The sequence below is a fragment of the Fukomys damarensis genome, unplaced genomic scaffold (assembly GCF_012274545.1).
Source record: "Fukomys damarensis isolate Sample0158 unplaced genomic scaffold, DMR_v1.0_HiC HiC_scaffold_33, whole genome shotgun sequence".
NCBI classification, from domain to species: Eukaryota; Metazoa; Chordata; class Mammalia; order Rodentia; family Bathyergidae; genus Fukomys; species Fukomys damarensis.
Genome location: NW_022900945.1, coordinates 24364421 through 24387794, shown reverse-complemented (window position 1 = coordinate 24387794; position 23374 = coordinate 24364421). Strand labels below are relative to the sequence as shown.

General features: G+C 33.8%; 1 protein-coding gene across 12 annotated transcripts in view; it reads left to right on the top strand.

The window, feature by feature from the left end:
* Positions 1-23374, top strand: part of Znf644 (zinc finger protein 644) — a 94030-nt gene that overhangs the window by 51148 nt on the left and 19508 nt on the right. For 8 of the 12 annotated variants that reach the window (XM_010614665.2, XM_010614669.2, XM_010614659.2 and 5 more), the window contains 2 exons: positions 17790-20815; positions 20970-21575. In XM_010614665.2, the coding sequence (XP_010612967.1) occupies positions 17821-20815; positions 20970-21575 (3601 nt within the window). In that variant the 5' untranslated portion in view covers positions 17790-17820. Of the gene's footprint in view, positions 1-9734; positions 9754-17789; positions 20816-20969; positions 21576-21698; positions 22951-23374 lie in introns of those variants that run through there. The other 4 variants (XM_010614670.2, XM_010614668.2, XM_010614674.2 and 1 more) reach the window with 3 other exon arrangements.

The window sequence follows — 23374 nt, the reverse complement described above, 5'->3', positions numbered from 1 at the left end:
ATTTCCAGGCCCTTGTTTGAGTGTGTGCGTCTTCATTTAGGCTGTCCAAAACACAGTGTATACAACAACAGACATGATTTTTATTCTCATGGAACTGTAGGGAAGATTTTTTTAAAAAATTTAGGTCTCATTGGGAGAGATTAATCAGTCACTGTCAGTTGAATATTTGAAAGGAATACTTCTGCCAGAACATATGACAAAGGAACTTGACAGTGTGTTGAGGAAGGTTTCCCATTTAATAAGTGACCTTGAAAGCTGATCTGAAGCAGTATTATGGCTAAGGTTAATTAGATTTGTGTGATGAGGGCTGAGGAGAAGAAAGTAGAGGAGATATAGAAGCCCTATGATGAGAAGGAACATGTTTGGAGAATTTGAGGCAGGATCATTGAGGTGGATCACTGAGGACTGGTGGGAAGAAAGTCTGAGACCCAAGTGGAGACACATCTCAGCACAGATGATTCAGCTGTGTTAAGGATTTGGAATTACCAAAATTTGGAATTTTTCCCCTTGAGAGAGAGGAAAATGTATTTCACAGAGTACTAATGAATAGAGAATAAGTAGAAAGGGACCACTAAATTCCACTTACGAATCAGAGATGTTTTTAGAAATTCCTTCTTCTATTAATTCGCAAAAAAGTAGTCATCAGTTGTATTCAACTTGGAGAGGTACTATTTTAGTTGCCAGGTCATATCTGAGAACAAATAGGTCTCTGCTCTAGAAGCTTACCTTATAGTCAGGAAGAAAAAACAAATAATCAACTGTATGTCTGATGCAATAAGAATGCCTCTATGTTTTATGTATGCTGTGAAGCAAAATACAAGCATAGAAGAGAATATAGAGTAACAGTGCTATATTGGTCTGCTTTTCTGTCACCAAGACAAAATACTTGATACCTGTAACTTAAAGCAGAGGCTTATTTTGATTCACAGTTTCAATGAATTCAGTCTATGGTCAGCTGGCTGGCTCCAAGGCAGAAGGGGCATGGTGGAGGACCATAGTGAAGGAAAGATGCTCATAAGATAGTGTCCAGGAAGCAGAGAGAGAAGGGAAAAGAATACTGTCTTCCAAATCAAGCCCCACTGACCCACTCCTAAACAGGCCCCATCTCTGAATATTAGACTTTTTTTTTTGGTACTGGGGATTGAACTCAGGACCTTGCACTTACAAGGCAGGCAGCAGTACCACTGAGCTAAATCCCTGGCCCTGAATGTGAAACTTTTGGGAGACATTTTATTTAGATCTAAATCATAACAAGGGCTATCTTATGTCGATTGGTCTAGAAATAACTAAGAAGGAGCCAATTAGGTACAAATAAGTGTAAAGTAAGTGATCTATACATATTTGGAAGTAGAACTTCAGGCAGAGATCATTAAGTACAAAGTACCTGGGATATGATCAAAGAATAGCAAGGAGGCCAATGTAAGTACAGTGAGGAGGTGGTAGGAGCTAAAGTCTGGAACTAAGTACATTATAAGTTGATAGGACGTGAACAGTATGACACTTATTTGATAGTTTATATATAGTTTATAATAAAATTTGTCATTTCTCTTGATGGTAACACCATGCAATTAAAATAGTATTTTGTGATTTTAAAAAATGAGGGGATGTTTTGTTTGTTTGCTTTTGTGGTGCTTGAGATTGAACTAAGGACCTTGTACATGCTGGGCTGTAACACTAAGCTACACTTCAGCCCAAAAATTCTTTGTATAATATTTTTTTCCAGTGCTAGGAACCAAATCTAGGGCCTTGCACATGCCTGACAAGTGTTTTACCACTGAGCTACATCCTTAGCTGTCCTCTATTATGAGTAAGAAAAATGTATTCTTATTAAGAAATAGAGTCTTTATAACTTTGGGGGTTGTTTTGTGCCCTCCCCCCCGTGGATATATTAAAATCCTGACTCCATGTGCCACACAATATGACCTAATTTAGAGAAAAGGCCTTTACAGAGGTAACCAAGTTAAAGTGAAGTTGTTAGTGTAGGCCCTAATCCAAATAGGACTGGTAGTCTTTATAAAATTTGAAAATTTGGACACCAGGATATTCGTAGAGGGAAAGTGATATGAAGACACAAAAGATGGTTGTTTACAAGACAAGAAGAAAAATAAAACAGATCCTTTCCTTACAACCCTCAAGGAACCAATGCCATTGCCACCTTGATCTTAAAATTTATAGCATCCAGATCTGTGAGACAGTAAATTTCTTTTGCTTAAACCACTCAATCTTGCATGCTTTGTATGACAGTCCTAGCAAAACTAACACACCTAGTAACTGAAAAGTCAGTTTTCCTTTTCTACTCAGGTTCTTTCTCTTCACATTTTCCCTGTACTTAACTGGTTACAAATTATTAGGAAACCCTTTAGTACATTTACTATGCTCGTGTGTGCACACGTGCGTGTGTGTGTGTGTGTGTGTGTGTGTGTGTAATTGCTTTCTAAAGCATCTTTAGGAATGTGTGGATTTAAAATATAAACAACAAAAAGTCAGCAAGATTTTAAGATTGATTTTTTGATTCTGATATAATACTTCCACATAAATTTTTCTATTACTCCTGGATAGTATTTCAGGAAAAGAATTTGCTACCACTTGGTGGCACTACATGGCTTAAAAATGAACTAGAATGTCTGCTGTTAACTATGCAGTTATATATAAAAGATTAAATTCAGGGGGAATCTATTTGATATGAGCAACTTGATAATGTAAATGCTTAATTCCTATAAATAGGATAATTATTGGTATTTTAAAATAGGGTTTTATTAAAATGTCATGAAGTTATCTAAGCCAAGATCTAGTTTGGTGGATAGGTACTATACAAGAATTGTATATTCTTTTACTTGGTGCACTGTGCAGCATTTGTATTGGTATATGTGAAGAGTAGAATCTGGATCACATATGTTCAAATTTAGATGACACAAGGATTGTTTTAAAGTGGTTATGTAATGTTATCAACAGTATGTGCCAGCCCCTTTGTTTTGTATCCTCACCAATATTTTGTATTAATAGTCTGTTTAATTTTGCCCCTTCTGGAGAGTGCATCTTCCTGATTCCAAGTGAAATTTAGTACTTTTTCATAAATGCTTTGGTTGTTTAGATATCTTCTTTTGCAAGTGTCTTTTCCTTTTCCTCTGCTGTTTTTGTTTATAATTATTGTTGAGTTTTCTCTTTTTTTCCCATGGGGGTTTAAGAAGTTTATCCATGCTTCAAAACCAAGAAGATACTCTTATAAGTTAACAATTTAGAACAGTGAAGTTCCCCCATCTAAACAGGACATTTGGTACTGTGTGGTTACCTTTTTAGTTAACTTAATAGGTTCAGTACTCACACAAGGTGATTACTTCCAGGATTTTTTGGGTTGAGCTAGGAATGTTGCTAAATTTAGTTCCAGAACATACAGAGTGTTAAGAATCCTACAATGAATATATAGTTATCAAACCAAATCTCAAGTGTAAGGTGGAAAAGTGATATTCTAGAAACTCATTTTGCTAGAGTGGATTTTTGCATATGAATTATAGAGGTCATTTTTTCTTTTCTTACTATGACTATACACTTCATATAGCATTTTTTATTAAAAAGATTTTGTCCTCATTGCTCTATAGTATCACCTTTGTCATAAATCAAGTTTCTGTACATTATAAACTCTTTAACACACACCTAGCCTCTAACCTGTAGATGCCAGTAGTACTAATGACAGACAATCCGTATCTTTGGTTTTGTTATTAAGATTATACCTGTCTCATAGAATGTGTCAGGAAATGTTCAGTCCTTTTCCATAAAGTTTACCAGCTAAACTGTCTTGCCCTAGATTTATATTTTGGGGGAGGTTTTTTATTACTGATTCAGTCCCCTTATTTCTTTATAGGTCTACTTAGATTCTTTGTTTCTTCTTGCATTAGCTTTGGTAGCATGTGTGTTTCTGGGAAGTTTTTTCCATTTCATCTAGATTATCTAACTTGTTGAAGTCCACTTTATTCATAGTATTGATACTTTTATAGTCTTTAAATTTCTTGAAAGGCCATAATGTTTCTGCTTTGATTCTGAAATATCATTTTCATTTTCTCTTCATTTTCTTTTGTTGAAATTTTAAATTTTGTTGCTCTTTTCCAAGAACCAACTCTTGGTATTGTTTTATTTAAAATTTAATTTAAATGTATATATAAAAACAAAAACTGCACATAAATACATACACACTGTGTATATAAATCAAATTATACCATGCCTGTAATCCCAACAATTAGGGAGCTGAGGTGGAAAGCTTGTGAGTTCAAGGCCTTCAGCTATGTGAGGCCCTGCTTAAAAAAAAAAAAAAAAAAAGAACCTTAAAAACTAGATTATAATATATTTACTCAAACATGTATCATCTCTTTTTGTTGAAAACTTTCAAAATCCTTTCTTTTAGCTCTTTGAAATATATAGCACATTATTTATTTTTCATTATCTATAATCACCCTCCTATGCAGTATTATACCAGACTTTTTAGTGCTAGCTATAACTTAGTATCCCTCCCTCTCTTCTTTCTTCCTACTGTCCTTATCCTCTAAGAATCATTATTCTACTTTCAACTTTCTGTGACATCAGTTTTTTTATATTCCACATGAGTAAGACCATACAATACTTGTCTTTCAGTGCCTGGCTTTTTTCACTTAACATAATGGTTTCCAGGTCTGTCTATATTGTTATAAATGACAATATTTCATTCTTTTTTACTAGTAATTTTCCATTGTGTATATGAACCATGCCCCCCCCCATTCATCAGTTGACAGACACTTAGATTAGTTTCCATTTCTTGGCTATTGTGAAATCTTACAATAAACATGAGAGTTCAGATGTCTCTTCAATAAACTGAGTTCATTTCTTTTGGTTATATATGCAGGATTGGGATTGGTGGACCATATGGCATTTCTGTCATTTATTTATTTATAATTGGACACATTCCCACTGGCTTGTAGCACTGGTGGTATATGTGTGACTGTCCCATTCTCCCTGAACATGTTAAGGCAGGGTTCTGTTGTATTGCTCAGACTGGGCTCAAATACCTAGGCCCAAGTGGTCCTCCTCTTTCAACCTCTGGTGTAGCTGGGACTATGGGTGTTTATTGCTGGGCCCAGCTTTGTTTTCAATTTCATAATGGTATATTCATTTGCCTTCCCACCAAAAGTATTCAATAGTTCCCTTTTCTCCATATCCTCAGCAACATTTGTTAAAAGATTGTCTTTTTTAGGGCCAGGGATTTAGCTCAGGGGCAGCACACCTGCCTCACATGCACAAGGTCCTGTGTTGGATCCCCAGTATCAAAAATTTTTTTCTTTTTTATAGTGGCCATTCTTACTGGAGTAAAGTAGGTGAATGTGGTGTAGATCTGTATTTCCTTGATGTTTAGTGATATTGAGCATTTTTTCCTATGCCCATGACCCATGTGTATGTCTTTTGAGATACAAATGTCTATTTGGTCAATTCCCAGTTTTTAATGTGGTTACTTGTTTTTTTTTGTAGAGTTTTTGATTTGTATATATTCTGGCTACTAACCCCTTGGCAGTTAATGTTTGCAGTTTTTAAAATCATACTGTAGATTGTTTACTCAAATCTGTTTATCATTTTCTTAGCTGTGTAGAAGGTTTTTAGTTTCAAGTAATCTCTTTGCCTGTTTCTGCATTTGTTTCCTGTGATTTTGGGTTCTTGACCAAAATGTCATTGCCCATTTAGAAGTCCTGAAGCATTTTACCTATGTTTTCTTCTGTCCCACTCGATAGCTTCAGGTCCTTCATTTATATCTTTTATTCTATTATGTGTTGATTTTTTAAACTCTCCATGTTTGCTTTCTTACCTCTCCTCTGATATTATTTCTTCTGCTGGCGTTGAGTTTAGTCTTCTTTTTACAGTTCTGTAAGGTATGATGGTAGGTTGCTGATTTGAGCTGTTTTCTAATGTAGGTTTTTACACCTATACAGTTTTCCCTGTAATCTACTTTCACTGAATTCCTTAAGTTTTGTTTGCAGTCCTATTAGAATTGGCCATTTCTTAGGTCTTATCTGTAAGGAAGGTGGACAGAAGCTTAGATAAATATAAAATTAATAAAGAAGGTAGCAATCACTCATTTAATGGGAAGGGGGCAATATTTGGTGGTTTACACTGTACAATAGTTTGTAAGAGTTTTTTCCTGTGAGATTCTTACGTTCAACAGAATAATAAACCTGGCTGAAAGCATTAGATTAGTTTTCAATAAGGACCTGCTTTTTTTTTTTTTCTTTTTCTAATCTAAGTATTGTTTCTGGAAGTCTTCTCTTTTCTTTGGCTGTTAATAAGATTTTTCTCATCTTTTATTGTTACCAGTTTTATTGTGACAAATTTGTATGTAGTTTTCTTTTTTTTCTTTTTTTTTTTTTTTGTACCGGGGATTGAACTAAGGACCTTGTGCTTACGAGGCAGGTGCAGTAGTACCACTGAGCTAAATTCCCTGGACCGGTAGTTTTCTTTTTATTTATTCATCTTAGGAATTCCATGTTCTCCCAGAAGCTGCGGCTTGATGTTTTTTGTAAATGTGAGAGAATCCTCAATCATCTCCTTTCAAGTATTGCTTCTGTCTTACTGTCTTTCCTTCTTGTTAGTAGTATTCCAAGCAAAGGTATACGGAATACTTTCACTGTGTCCTTTCCAGTCCTTATACTTTTCTCCGTTTTTCTTTGTTTATTCTCTCCTGACTTCATTTTGGATACTTTGTTCTGACTTGTTTTTAGTTCTAATTATCTCTTTTTCTTTTTTCTTTTTTGGTACCAGGAATCGAACTCGGGCTCTTGTACTTGCAGGGCAGGCAGCAGAACCACTGAGCCAAACCCCAGGCTCACTAATTATCTCTTTAATGTATCTGATTTGTAGTTTTGTTACATAGTTGCCAGAGAATATGCTTTACAATGATTTCTATTTCTGTTGGCAATTTCTCTGGTCATTATAATACATAATATTTTCCCATTTAGTTGCTTAGAATGCCTAGTTTTTATTGTTTTAGAGAATTTTCTTTATATATATTATCACCAGGTTTCAGACTATTTTGTTGCACAATCCCTGAAAGAATTTTGGAAGTGTCACATTTTTAAATGAGCAACCTGACATTTTTGGTACAAGTAAAAATAATGTGCTTATCTATTGTTATTATATGTTTTAAGTACTTCAAGGAATATAGATACCTCAGTTTGAACACCACAGTATTTAATAAACCTTATTATATTACCAAAATTTCTATATATTTTTTTAATCTGCTTGATTTCTTAACCCTTCACTAAAGTATTTAAAGCATTTCTCTGTTGCTCTTGATTTGTCAGATTCTTTTTATACTTGTAGAAGTTTCTGATTTATATATTTTGTACTCATTTCATTTTTTGGAAAGAGTAGTATATCTCTTCTAATTCTGTTTTTGTTTTACTGAGATTTTATGAGAAAGGAAAGTTAAAATTCATATTTATGATAATACCCTAAGGAATTGGAAATTCCTAAATCTTTTATATTTTTATTTTTTATTAGTATATATTTGCAATACATAATGATTGCATACATTCTTCATGAGGAATTGGTACATGTATATGGCACATTTTAATTCTTTTTCCATTTCCTCTCCCTCTTTACCCCTTATCTCTTGATCCCCTTTTCTTTTGCAAAAGGTCTATCTCCACGTTTCTTACTCTGTATCTTGTATTTTTCTCTTTGTTTATATTTTTGATTTTTCATATAAGAGACACCATGTGATTTTTTGTTTCTTCCATACAGTATAAGGCTTCTATTCTCTCCCCCTCCCTCTGTCCCCCACCTCTACTCCCCTCCCCCCATCCCACTAAATCCCCGGCCCTTTATTTTCTTATTTTACTTTATTAGTACATGGGTATAATACCTAATGTTTACATTCCTTGTGGGAAGTTGCTGCATGTACAAAGCACATCTTAATTCCTGTTTTCATTCCCTTTTCCTTCCCACCTTCCCCCTTCCACCCATTCCTTGGACTACACTTTGGTTATATATTTGCAGCGTAGTATATAATGTTTAAATTCCACACGTGGAGTCGGTTTATAACACATCCCAATTGCTTTTTTTTTATCCCTAATCCCTTCCCTGCCTTTGTCCTTCCTCCTTCTCTTCATCCCCTATCCCTTTGAGTAGGAGCTGTATCTCTGCTTCCTATTATCTAGGCTCTTATTTTGCTCTTGATTTTTACTCTGGGATTTCTTATGTAATAGAAACAATGTGTGCCTGATTTCACTTAACATTAACATTATTGTCTTGAGGTGCATCCATTTTCCTACAAATGACTTATTTGTCCTTTATTATGACAGAGTAGTACTCCATTGTGTATAAATACTACTGTATTTTCTTTATACGTTCATCTTTTGGTGGACATACATACTTTTCAAGATTTAGCTGTTATGAATTATGCTTTATGAACATGGGTGTATGTGTGTGTGTATGTATTATGTCTTTAACTCTTTCTGAAAGATACATAGAAAAGGTATACCTGAGTCAAATAGATGTTGTATTTTTAGTTTTTTGAGTTCTCTCTGTACTAATTTCCATAAATGACTGTAGTAGTTTACAGTCCCACTAACAATGTAAAAGGGGTCCTTTTTCTCCACAGCCTTACCAGCACTTGTTATTTGATTTCTTGATGATAGCCATTTTTATCTGAACAGAACCCCAGTTGCACAATAACATCAAGACTCAACGAACAGCATCATATCAAATTAAAAAGGCTCTGCATAGCAAAGAAAACAACCTGCAGGGTAAAGAGACAACCTGCAAGATGGGAGAAAATACTTTCCAGCTATTCTTTGGACAGAGGACTAATATTTAGAACATTTGAAGAATTCACAGAAATTAGACCCTACCCCAAATAAAAGACCCAAACCCCCCAAAAAAGGCAAGTCAAATGAATAGATGCTCCTCAGAAGAAGTACAGTTGACCAGTGAATATATGAAAAATGTTGAACATCTCAGGCCATTACAGAAATCTAAATTAAAACAATAGGAAATTCTTAATTTTTTTTTCTTTGTCCTGGAAATTGAACTCAGGATCTTGTACATGCCAAGCAGGGGCAGTGCTGCTGAGCAATGTCTGTGGCCCCAAGAAATTCTTAAATCTCGAGTAGCCATTTCATGTCCTTTTTATTTAGAACGCAGTTTCCTTTGCTTTATTGCTTACTGAATAATCTCTAGAGCTGTTTTCTAGTTCACAATAGTATTATTGCTCTAGTCTTGTGTTTCTTTACCTTCTGCCCATTTGTCCTGTTACAATACCCTGGAACTGGTAAAGTTCTCAAGTAGCTCCTCCCAGAATACATTTCTTTTTGTAAGGATGTTCTTCACTATTTATTCAGTGTATTCCTAGGGAGCTAGAGTAGTCGAGCAGTAGCTCTGCATCTTAGCCTGTGAGATAGATTTAGACATAAGAGCAGTATACAGTTTCAGTGTCATCATTACATAAATCAGACATACTAATGATATAAGAGTCACTGGGAATTAACAGTTAATAAGTAAATACTAGATGTCAGGCCCTGTGCTGTGTGTTTTGGGTACATTACTCTACATAATCCTTGTAATCTTTTGTTTATTTATTTGTCTTTTAGACAGAGTCTTGCTATGTAGTTCAGGCTGGTCCTGAACTCACTGCAGCCCAGGCTGGACTCAAACTTGCTGTGACCCTCCTGCTTCAGCCTCCCAAGTGCTGGATTACGTGCATGCACCACTATGCCTAGCTAATCCTCACAGTGTTTATAAGTAGGTTTCTTCCCTCTTTTACTAATCAAGCAGTAAATTTAAAGGAAAACGAAGTCATTTAGCTCTGAGGTAGAAGTTGTGGAGCTATTTTTTTTTTTAACCTAGGTCTGTGTACCTTCAGAGTTTTCTCTAAAAGCATGAATCTTTGGGGGCTATACTATGAAATTTAGCTGAAGTCCCGTCTTCTGTGAGACTCTTCTTGGCTATTACAGGGTGTTTGTTCTACTTTGTTTGAAGAGAATATGTTAAATATGTGTTATACACTGGGGACATAATGAATTAGTTTTATTGAGTTCTTTAATATGTATGTGTCCTATATAGGATTCTTCACTTAAATAATACTAGTTTAAAAAACAGAAATAGCTATTGATTAGTTTATTACTGTTAAGGATAATTTAAAGTTCTGAAATGATCCAATTTTATATATGTGTCAGTTGCCCTTTACAAAACAATGATGTACTAATGATTAATTTCATTTTGGTTTCGTAGATTGAGTAAATTGGGAATCATACATTTGGTACATCTCTTATGCTTTACAACTGCTACTCTTTTGTTATTCTGGAATTTAAAAAAATAATTTTATTGGTACATTTAATGTATACAATATAATGACATTCATCGTTGGGAATTTGTACCTTTGCATAATCAACCTTGGCTCTTATTTTTTCCCCATTTCCCTGCCCTCCCTTGAGCCTCTCCCTCCCTCCCTATCTATAAAGACTTTGTTTTCATTATTTTTCCTTTTCTCTTATTAATTCCATTCCCTGCTTTCCAACTGCTACTTCTGACCAAGCTTTCATTCTCTCTGCATGTGAGTGGACCAGAAAGAAATTCTTTTAAACCACAATTGTTTGAATGGAGTTATACATTTGATTATTAATAAGTACTTCATTTTCTAAATACTGTATAGTTTTCTGTAGTATTTTTTGTGAAATTTTATTGTTACTAAAATTTTCAGTAAACAGATATCTTGTCTTAGAAATGAAATTCCAAAACTGAACCTTTAATAAAACTTGTGAGCAACTCTGTTGTAAATTGAAAAGTAGTAATGGCTGATGGATGATTAAGAGAGAAGTATGAGAGAGAAGCATACCAGTACAGTTTGTTTCAAGGATAATACATTTCTACCTTGGAATTTTTTTCTTAGAAGATAATGAGATTTTTTTTCTCCTTTCAAAAAAAGAGAAAGCTGATTCAAGTAAATAAATTATTGAGTTCATATTTAGTAAAAATATTATTTTGTGGAAAATATATTTTTATTTTTTCTAGTTCTCGAAGAATGTCACACTTATTTGAATTTAAATATATATAGATGAGCTTAAGTCTGTGTAATATAGATGAAACATTATCAGAGAATTGTAGGACAGTTTTTCAGTGAAATTGTAAATCAGTAAAAGAGTTTTGATAGTTAAGCTTATCATCCTGATTGGCTTGAGAGACACCTGGAAGATTAGTTAAAGCATGGTTCTGGGTGTGGGGAATAACCTTGAGGACTATAAAACATTTTTTTTTTGGTACTCGGGTCCTTGCGCTTGCAAGGCAGGCCACTGAACCACTGAGCTAAATCTCCGGCCCTATATAAAACAATTTTTTTTTTTTAGTCTCTTTTTCCTACTTTTTTTTTTTTTTTTTTTAATTATTGAGTTTATTGGTACATTTAGGGATACAGTACAGTTACATTCATTGTTGGAATCATGTACCTTTACATGGCAAGTCTTGATTCTCATTTTTTCCCCTTACCTCTGCCCTCCCTTCACCCCCTCCTCCCCTCCCCATCTACAAACAATATAAAACAATTTTTAATGGTGAAATTCTCTCTGCCCTTTAAAATTATTTTTATTCTGGAAGCAGTTTATTCCATATACATATATAATTTCTTATCATTTTGAATATTTATCTGTTTTTATTTATATAAGTATATGCTTTGTCTTTTATACTTACTAGACATGGTAGGTTAATATTTATAAAACACTACAAAGCTGAACAAAACTGGCAAACCCATCAAAGACTGAAGAATGTCAAAGTACTCAAAGTAAAATGATAGTTTTTAGCAGTTAATAATCTTTATTGGTGTAGGGCCAAGTTGACACACTGCATCTGGAATGGGGAATTGACCCAGTACATAGAGTTTTAAAGTTAAAAGATTTAGATAGCTACATTTAACAGTAAACTGACCTGTGTTAATTACATAAATATGGTAAAATTGATCAGTTTGAAAATATGTAAAATAAAGTTATCCCTTTTCTTAAATGTAAGCATCACTTATTCTTGTTGGAGTCATAGGCATCTGTCTGTCATTCATCCTATCAAAGCTTAAGCCATCACTTAACCTTGTTCTGACTGTATGAAAGCATAAACAGCACAATAAACAATTATTCTTTGCTTAATGTGACTTAACATTCTCCTTTGGTTGTGACTGTGTTGCCCTGCTTCTTCCATTTGCAAATTCTTCATTGGGAAATTAGTAAATATCTGTCTGTTTATCTATTAGTGTTGATTCTCATTGTTACATGAATAATTTTCTAATTTGTTGAAGTTGTTCATTTGTGTCATATCCCTCCCCATTACTTGCTTCAAGTTTGCATATAGCAGCAGAATTCTTGAGATGCGTGATTATGTTTAACATTTAGTATGCTTTGCAGTAAGAACTGTCTTATTAAAAAGAAAAAAGTCAGGCATAGTGGTGCACCCTTGTAATCCCAGCAGTCTGGGAGGTTGAAGCCAGGAGGATTGTTGGGAGTTTGAGGTCAACTTGAGCTCTGTAGTTAGTTCGAACCTCGCCTAAACTACAAAATGAGACCCTGTCTCAAAGAAGAGTCATCTTGTACATTTAGATTGTGTTATTAGTACTATATATTTGTAACATCTTCCTTTTAAATAATGAGATAGTGTATGGCATCAGTAACAAAACTGTTGAACAAGTTCAGTGTAATTTGCTGATAGTAAAATTACATACTGTATTAGATCATGAGTTTGTCATGGCAGTCAGTACCCCATACTTCTGGCAATAAAACACTATGTGGGCCTCATGTATTTTATTTTTGTTTGTAAGCTGTACATTTTTTAGATGTTCAGACAGTGAATTAAAAAAAATATATTGCCAATAGGAAAAGACATCCATAATGTGGAGTTTTCATGACCTAGATAGCTCTGTGGTGTCATTGTGTTAATCATTCCATGCCATGTTTTCATTGCTGAAGAATCAACTTATCAACATATTACAAGTTAACTAAAAGATTGTTTTAGATAATTTACAAATCTTGATGAGTAGTTTATCTCACTTCAGTTTTGGCCCTATTTCAACCTAGTCTTAAATGTTAATAATATTTAACAACTGTTTAGATTTATGGTGATATTAAAAGGGACCTTAGAAATCATCTTAGCAAATTTTCTATCTCAAATTTCCTTTAGCAGTGTTCCTACTGAGCCATTCTGGTTTAGTTTGTAAAGCAGCACTTTGCGTTGTTGAAGGGTTCCTGCTTCTAATTTTTCTTACTCTTGAGGTGAAATTCATATCTTGATGAATTTAATATGTTGCTCTCTATAAAACATACCTTCAAACATTTGAAGATTGTTAAACATGTCAGATAATTCTTAGGCTAAACATATTATATTGTCATTTTATTATATGACATGGTTTTCAGATCAGCTAATGGTAGATACCATTAATGTTCTGTATTTTTTAATTTTTTCCTCTCAATGTGACATCCTCCCTGGAATTCATGATTATATTGTGTGCTCTTTTCTTGAATTGTGAGGTTTAGGGTGTGTGTTTTTATATTGAATATTACATATATAGGCTTAAATACTGTACTAATTTATATGTAGTTAAGAACTGTTTTGCAGCTAAGATGACAGTTGTGAATGATTTTCTCTTCATGACCCAAGCTCATATATTACTAACTGAAGTTGTCATGTGTTCTTAAGGATAATTTAAATGAACACAGAGTTTGTGAAAACCTGACAGATACTAACTATAACTCGGCTAATGGGCAACATTATAATTTATTTATAGCTGTGTAATATAGTTATTAATGAACTACTGTAGGATGAGGGCAAATTCTAGTATTTTTTTGTGTGAAATTATACCACATGAGCAAAGTTGGTATTATGTAGTAATGGTAAGGACTCACAAAATGTTAACCTACTTGCAATAAATACAATTAATAATGTACATAAAAGAATGAAATTAAGTTAATTTTCTATGACAAAAAGAATTATTCATGAACAGAAAGTGGACAGCATAGATTTGATGACAGGAAGGTTGTATCTAATCTGAATTACTGAGTGACCTAGGAAGCTTGCTCAAAGGGATTACAGAATAATTATGTTAATATGCAATTATCACCTCATTTCTTCTGTAGTAACCTCAAGATGTAGTGTAGTGAGGGTGTTATAGCAAGTGCTGATAGTTTGCAAAAATACTGATGTTTGAGATTTCTGAGACAATAAGTCTAGCTTGAGGCATATAAGTGATGATCTGTCATCTTGAAGACAGATCTGACCTTTGTACTGTTTTTAATGCTCATAGTATATAACTAGAGGCAGTTATAGCTGTAGAACTCATTATGATTTTCTAGAAACTGAAATATGTTTTATGTAGATTTAAAATTCCCATTTATAGCTTTTTAAAAAGTGTGTGAATTTTTTAAAGGAACATCTTTGAATTCAGTTAAAAGAAAATTCAGTAATTATATGATTATATTGCAGAAGATTTAGTAATGATGTCTAAACATCGTTTTAAAAGATCCTAATTGATATAGCAGATTCACTGAATTCATTGAATTTAAATTTGGAGTCTAAACAACATAGTAAGACCATCTATTTTTTGTGAAAACCTAAAGACTAATGCCTATCTTCAAATATGTCTCTACTTTGTTATAGTATATAACTAGTATTGATGACTTTTAAGTATATTTGACCATATAAAAGTTGTTAAAAACTCTTTGAGACAGCATAAAATTAGTTTATTGATCAAATACTTTTTTATCTGGGTACTGTATAACCTGTGAACATAGTGAAATAAATGCTGTAATTTTACATACATTATACATTGCAAAAGAATTTGATGATCCATTGTTTTTCATTGAATCTTACTATAGCAGCCATGAGTTTTGAATACTGTCATTAAGAACAAGTACATTTGAAATATTTTATAGTTAGAATAAATTCTAAAAATTAAAGCAGGAAAATGTTTAAAATGCAAGCTTAGTCAATTTCTTAAAGCTTATTTTTGATGTCGACTTTTATTATTAGTGTACCAAGAGCACCTTGATCATTATCTAAAAAAGAGTTACTTTTATTTATGGACACCCAAGCCATGTTTCACTTATGAAGATGTGAAGAAAATCTTTCTTTCTTACAGAAAGCCTAGTTTCGTATATTTTAATTTTTTGTTAGGTATGTTTTGTAACTAAAATATCTGTTCTGCATATATTTTTCTATGTCTTTGAGCAAAACAGTTCGGTATCTTCAAAATGTGATCTTATGAAAAGCTTTTCTATAATGCCATTCTGGTAATGAGGATGCAGTCTCCAAGCCGACATGATGTTCTCATAGTTTGTCACCCTGCTGTTCAGGGGGTACCAATGAAGTTGCTTTAAATGGGAAGCGTCTGTTCCATCTCTGAACCTCTAACACCATAACAGATGGGTGGAACATAGAACATGGAAGGTTTTACCTCTGAGGTGGTAACAGTGAAGCCACTCATTAACACTGAATTTACCACTTCGTTAGCAACGCTGCTTCCTGTTGAGAAAAGCTAATATAGGCTTTCAAATTGACTGAGCATATATTTGTCTACCTCTGTGATTGTGATAAATAGGAACAGAAAGTGTTTTTCAGGCTACTTTTTTTTAACTCCCTTATTTCAGATTTATGAGATTGTTACTACTGAGGCATTTTATTTTTGCTACCTGATTTAATGAGAAATAACAGGAATGAGTAATAGTATAACATCAAGGCTTTTTGTTGACATTTGTACACTCCTTCCTAACACATGTTTATGTGCTGCCCATTTTTAACTTCTGTGTTTGTGATGTAGAGATTCCTGCTGGGTGCTGCATTAGCACCATTTTGGAGTGGTATCATTGAATATGATCTTATTGAAAGTCTATTTTTAATACTGTGGAAGTTTGCCAGATTCAAAACAGAATTTTAAAACCTATGAGGAGTGGAATAATGCTAAAGAAAGATATCTGTAATGTTTGTTTATAATTAAATATGTTGTGCAAAGAGTAAGATCATTATATAAGTACTTGTTCTAAGTTATGAGGTAAAATATAAACAATTCTTTATTCTTGAACTAGATTTAATGTTTTACAAAGCATTAAATTGGTACCATAAAGGATAGTAGAAATACTGAAATTCATTTAAAAAGTGTTTCTGATTTCTAAATACTAGATTGTAAAGTCCTACTGCTTAAAATAGCATTATTCACTTTACAAAGTAAAAAGACTAAAAGAAAAATGTGCAGGCTTATTCTTTGTCTGAGGAGCAGAATCCTGTCTTGTTTACTAGTATATGTCATAACTACAGCTGTGCCTAGCACATAGCAAGTAATCAATAAATATTTGGAGAATGATTGAACTGCACTTACTACTGTGTACAAGAGGAAAAGAAGTATAAAATTCATGCCAGTACTTTTTTTTTTTTAGTACCCGGGATTGAACTCGTGTCTTTGGCGCTTGCAGGCAGGCTACTGAACCACTGAGCTAAATCCCTGGCCCCAATGCCAGTACTTTGAATAGTTAACACATATAGTTGGCAAGCAGTAAATTATTTATAAATAGTACAGGATTTTTGGATTTGCACAGTTGCGTAGTCAAGAAATCAGAGCCACATTGGATCTAGATAGAGTGTAATAGAATGGAGTATCTAACTTTCATAGGAAGAATATTTTTCTTTTTATATTTTAGGCATTTTTTCTTTGATTTTGCAATTGTGTTTTATTCATTCAACACATACTCATTCCTTTATTTAACAAATAATGCATTTATGCCAAGGGCTGTGTTAGGTTCTAGAAATACAATGGTTACTAGGTTGTTTGTAGTCCTTGCCCTTAAAGAGCTTATATTTGTTTAGTACATTCAATTCTAGTACAGTATCCTGCTTTTAAGAGCAGGATAAGAACAGGGTGCAGGAGAACTCTTTGGAGAGAGACAGTAATTACACTTGTGTGAATGTCTCTCAAATACAAGTTTCCTATCCTTTTAAAGTATTATGCTATCTACTCTTAATGATTAAATCTGTCATCAAAAGTGCTTCAATATTTTTATCTATAAGAAAGAAACTAAAAAACATAATTAGGTTTCGATGGAAAAATTAGATACGATCACAAATAGGATAATTGCTTTCAGAGGCTACCTTGAATTTGGGAGCTCAGGGTATGACGTTTTAACATAAAACTTAATCTATATTTTACTAATTTAGGATTAGTGAATAATTTGAATAAGGAATACATGAAACTGAATAAAACATTTTTTTACTGTTAGATCTGAGGAGAACGTTAAACATCTCAAGAGCAAAGGAGTCAAATATTTTCAAAAATAAAAATTATTTTAACACAAACGATGTTGATAGACAATATGTTAATTCAGACAGAGTTCTTCAGTGAATATGTTTTGTTCCTCAGGAGTGAGCTCTTAAATGACAAAACTTTTACTTTTCTTTGATACTTGATAATTCACAGTATTCTGCAATATAATCAACTTGAGTGAGATAACTTTATTAATTGTCTATATTTGAGGTTTAAATTTTTTCAGTCTGTAGTATATTAATTTATATTGTATGTATGAGTTTGTATTGCATTTTGTATATGTGCAGTATTGAGTTGTTTCCTAGCAACAATATTAACTTATGATATGTTTTAAAGTGTTTAAGTTTTTTGAAGTTTTTTTTATTCTTGGAAAGTTACTAGGATCTTGATATGAAGGGCTTGAAAAATAAAAGTAACAAAAATATGTACTTTCAACTCTCCATACATTCTAGTAGTACTTTTTTCATGCAAATCTAAATTTTTGTTTTCCATTTTCTAGACTAAATGTGTTAAATGGCCTTGCCAACAATATGGATGATTTGAAGATAAACACCGACATTACTGGTGCTAAAGAAGAACTCCTAGATGACAACAATTTTATCTCAGAGAACAAGAGTGGAGTTCATAAACCAAAAGATTGTCAAACATCATTTCAGAAAAACAGTTCACTGACTCTGCCTGAAGAACTGTCAAAGGACAAATCTGAAAAAGCCTTAAGTGGAGGCCAGTCTACTCTGTTTATACATGCTGGTGCTCCTACAATCTCTAGTGAAAACTTTTCCTTACCTAAAGGAGCTACTGCTAATGGACCAGTTTCACACTCCTCCTTAACTAAGACTTCCAATATGAATAAAGGCAGTGTTTCATTAACCACTGGACAGCCTGTGGATCAGCCAACAACAGAATCTTGTTCAACTTTGAAAGTAGCAGCTGATCTTCAGCTGTCTACACCACAAAAAGCAAGTCAACACCAAGTTCTATTTTTGTTGTCAGATGTAGCACATACTAAGAATCCAACCCATTCCATTAAAAAACTACCTACCTCTGCTTCAGTTGGTTGTGACATTGAAAATTCAGTAGGGAATAGTATAAAATCAGATAGCACTTTAATAAATGAAGTAGAGGTGGGTGAGGATAGTGAAGATTTACTAGTAAAAGATGATGGTGTTAATACAGTAACAGGAATTTCCTCAGGTACAGATGAATTTAGGTCGGAAAATGATACAAACTGGGATCCCCAAAAAGAGTTCATTCAGTTTCTTATAACTAACGAAGAAACTGTGGATAAAGCTCCCACTCACTCTAACGTAGGTCTAGAAAAAAAGAGAAAGCGAAAAATGGATGTAAGCAAGATAACTCGTTATACTGAGGATTGTTTTGGTGATTCCAATTGTGTACCAAATAAATCAAAAATACTAGAAGTTGACCATATGGAACAGAACGAAGAGGTACAAACAATAGACTCACAGAAATACACATTATCAAAAGTGAAGCCTGAGTCAACTGATGAAGACTTGGAATCTGTAGATGCTTTTCAACATCTAGTTTATAATCCAGATAAATGTGGAGAAGATAGTTCACCTATTCATACTAGCACTTTTATTTCAAATACCTTAAAAAAGAAATGTGAAGAGAGTGATCCTGAGTCACCTGCTACTTTTAGTACTGAAGAGCCATCATTCTACCCCTGTACAAAGTGCAATGTGAATTTTAGGGAGAAAAAACACCTCCACAGGCATATGATGTATCATTTAGATGGGAATAGTCACTTTCGCCATCTTAATGTCCCAAGGCCATATGCATGTCGAGAATGTGGACGGACATTTAGAGATCGCAATTCACTTCTAAAACATATGATTATTCACCAAGAAAGAAGACAGAAGTTGATGGAGGAAATTCGTGAATTGAAAGAACTTCAGGATGAAGGAAGAAGTGCACGATTACAATGTCCTCAATGTGTGTTTGGTACCAATTGCCCTAAAACATTTGTGCAACATGCTAAAACCCATGAAAAAGATAAAAGGTACTATTGCTGTGAAGAGTGTAATTTCATGGCAGTGACAGAAAATGAATTGGAATGCCATCGGGGCATTGCCCATGGAGCAGTGGTAAAATGTCCTATAGTCAATTCTGATACAGCCCAGAAAAAAACACAAAAAAAGACTTTCATGAAAGACTCTGTTACAGGATCATCCAAAAAATCAGCTACATACACATGTAAGGTGTGTCCTTTTACCACCTCAGCCAGAAGTATTTTAAAAAAGCATATGGAGTATTTGCATTCCTCATCATGTGTTGATTCGTTTGGTAATTCTCTGGGACTTGATAAAAGAAAAAGTGACACCCTTGAAGAACCTATAGATATAGATAGTACTAAACCATTAATTAAACAACAGTCAACCACATTTCCAAAGAACTCTGCTTTAAAGCAAGATGTAAAGCGAACATTTGGATCAAGCTCACAATCAAGTAATATTTCAAAATTCCATAAGCGGCCACATAGAATACAAAAAGCTCGAAAAAGTATTGCCCAGTCAGGTGTAAACATGTGCAGTCAAAACAGCTCTCCTCATAAGACTATTATTAAAAGCAGCACTGACCAAAAACCAAAGTTTTTCCATCAAGCAGGAAAAGAAAAATCTAATGCCAAGGCAAATAGCAACTATTTATATAGACAAAAATATGAAAACTACAGGATCAAAAAATCAGGTGAAGCATATCCTCTGCATTTCAAAAAAGAAGTTAGTTCATTAAATTCTTTACATATGTTTTCATCAAGTAATTCTCATAATAGTTTTATTTCAGACCCTCATAACCAAGACACCAAACTGCCAGAAGGCTTCAAGGACCACAGGCGTGTAGCTGTGAAAAGAGTAGCTAAAGAATCAAAGAAAGTTAGTTCCGTTGGAGGAGAAGACTTGGATAGCTATCCTGATTTTTTGCATAAAATGACTGTTGTGGTTTTGCAAAAACTTAATTCTGCTGAAAAGAAAGATAGTTATGAAACAGAAGATGATAGTTCCTGGGATAATGTTGAACTAAGTGACTACACTACACAGGCTATAGATGATGAAACCTACAATGATCTTAACCAAGAACATGTAAACATATTTCCTCTATTTAAAAGCAAGGTGGAAGGTGAAGACCCTGGAGAAAATGCTACCCTTAGTTATGATCAAAATAATGGCTTTTATTTTGAATATTATGAAGATGGTGGAACTAACAACTTTTTACATGAGATACATGATTCTCAGCATTTAGAAAATGCAGAAACTTCATTGTCAAAGCATAGTTCTGTTTTTCATTGGACTGATTTGTCTCTTGAGAAGAAATCATGCCCTTATTGCCCAGCAACATTTGAAACAGGCGTTGGGTTATCAAATCATGTCCGAGGACATCTTCACAGAGCAGGATTAAGTTATGAAGCCCGTCATGTTGTATCACCAGAACAAATAGCCACAAGTGACAAAATGCAACATTTCAAAAGAACTGGCACAGGGACACCTGTTAAGAGAGTTAGAAAAGGTAAGTGCTCACATAGTTTGAGCGAATGTACCATTGTTCAAATTTAGAGGATTTGAAAGGTTTGTTTGGCTTTAGTCTTTATTAGAATCTAATACTTTCATATTTTAGAATTTATTTTAATTTCTGATTTCTATTAAAAAATTTTTTTTTTTAGCTATAGAGAAATCTGAAACCACTTCTGAACATACTTGTCAACTATGTGGTGGTTGGTTTGATACTAAAATTGGATTATCAAATCATGTTAGAGGCCACCTGAAAAGACTTGGAAAGACCAAATGGGATGCTCACAAATCTCCAATCTGTGTACTGAATGAGATGATGCAAAATGAAGAAAAATATGAAAAAATCTTAAAGGCATTGAACAGTCGTCGTATTATTCCCAGACCATTTGTAGCTCAAAAACTTGTATCAAGTGATGACTTTCTGTCTCAAAATGTTTTACCTCTTGAAGCATACCATAATGGCCTAAAGACTGAAGCTCTGTCAGTGTCTGCATCAGAGGAAGAAGGGCTGAATTTCTTAAATGAGTATGATGAAACAAAACCTGAACTGCCCAGTGGGAAAAAGAATCAGTCTCTTACACTGATAGACCTTCTTAAAAATAAAAGGATGGGAGAAGAAAGGAATTCTGCTCTTTCTCCTCAAAAGATACACAATCAGACAGCAAGAAAGAGATTTGTTCAGAAATGTGTTCTTCCATTAAATGAAGATAGTCCATTGATGTATCAACCACAAAAAATGGACTTGACTATGCACTCAGGTAAGAGGACACTTGTGACTACCTTATGTAATTTTAAAACAGTTCAATTATGTGTTCTTTAGTGGAATATTTGTGGACAATACTTTCTTAGAATCTTCTTATTTAAGCTGCTTTTTTTTGCAGAACAGATTGGTTATTCTGTCATTTCTATATAACTCACGAATTGATGCTCATCAGCACTGAATCTCTGCCTCATTTCATGTTCTGAATGTAAGGTGAGAACAAAAGGAAAAGAAGACATACACAAGTCAACAGCAGCAAATAAAAAGCTAATCTGTAAAAATGAAATTTGCCAGGATTAAAAGATGATTATGGATGGGAGGGAGACTGATGTTGTTCAGAAGCATAGCATTACTGAAGGGGAAGACCTTTGTCATAGTTTTGCCAGTGCTTCAAAGTGATAATATTCTCAAGATTTAGCTGTTGGTTTTTCCAATGCTTAGGTAAAACAAAACGAAGCAGACTCTTTAAAAACTCAATGGATTGGTGTCTGTCATATGTTGTGGTTAACCCAAAGAAGCCTCTTCCTCTCCAATATGTCATTGTAATGTGGAATAGTTTGGTTTTGAAGAATTGTGAGTATATGAAACATATTTGTTTAGGTTTTTGTATTTGCAGTAGTGTTGTAATGAAATAGAGATGATTTAGCTTAGTGATTGTACACCAGTTTTTCCTTCCCAAGGAATATTTTGTATATGTTGGCAAATGACATGGCAAATAAAGTAGCTGAACTTTATGCAGTATTTCTGGGTCTGGTTTATACTTTTAAGACTAGAAGAATTGTAAGCTCTTTACTGGTTTCTTTTGGAGTGTTGAATGTTTATGTAGATGGTTTCATGATTGGAGCCCTAAATGAGTGTGTCTAGGTAATAGTAAGTGGCCAATGGATTAATAAAATTACTGTAAGGAAATGATAATTGTTTATTTCTGGGAGATATTGGGATATTCCATATATTTGTTAATGCAGTTTTGATTTAAGGAAAGATCTTGTATTTTAAGTGGTCTGAAAAATGATTTATCAAGTTGGGCTTCTGGTTAATAGGGCTCTTTCTTCATACAGTGAGAGTCTTTGCAAAGTCAGTAGCTTTCTGTATTTTTCAGAAGGATAAAATATAGGGGAGATGTGTTAGCTGTGTTGACCAAGGTGTAGTAAGTGTACTTACAACGGGAACTTTACACTTGTGGCTTTCATAGCAATGTTGAGGAAACCAGTTGAACCATGTTGGGGGAGTGAGGGTTGTCTGAGAAGTTAGGAGTTTCTTATTGTTTCAACATGTTTTTCCTGTGATGAGTAAGATGTTAGCTTGTTGATCATTTATTTAGCACAAAGATTTTAGCAAAAAACTTCAAATCATTAACTTTCATTATTGATTGCGCATTCAAAGTAATGAACATAAAATGCCCTGAATAAAATGTTGTGTCTAACAGCTGTTCAGTGGTATGTTTTACCACCTTTTCTCCCAGCCTTCATCAAAAAGCCTAATTTAGTATCAAGCCTTTTACGGTTTTGTGGGTAAAACACTTTAATTACCACTTTGTCAACTAGAATTCTTAATTCTTTATATTGGTAATGTTGTAAGCTTTGAAACTCTTAGAACTGTGCTATTCAAATCACAGGGTTGTATTTTATAGTAGGTTTAAGAAATGATCTGCGTAACACAGAAATCTGCAAGAAAGTGATAATAGGTGTTAAATCCAGAGGAGCTTAGAGGTTCATGTCACTTCTCTTCCACTTTTCTAAAGAGCATGGGTTGGCTCTAAATACTAACTAAACTACTAATAATTAACTCTCCCTTCAT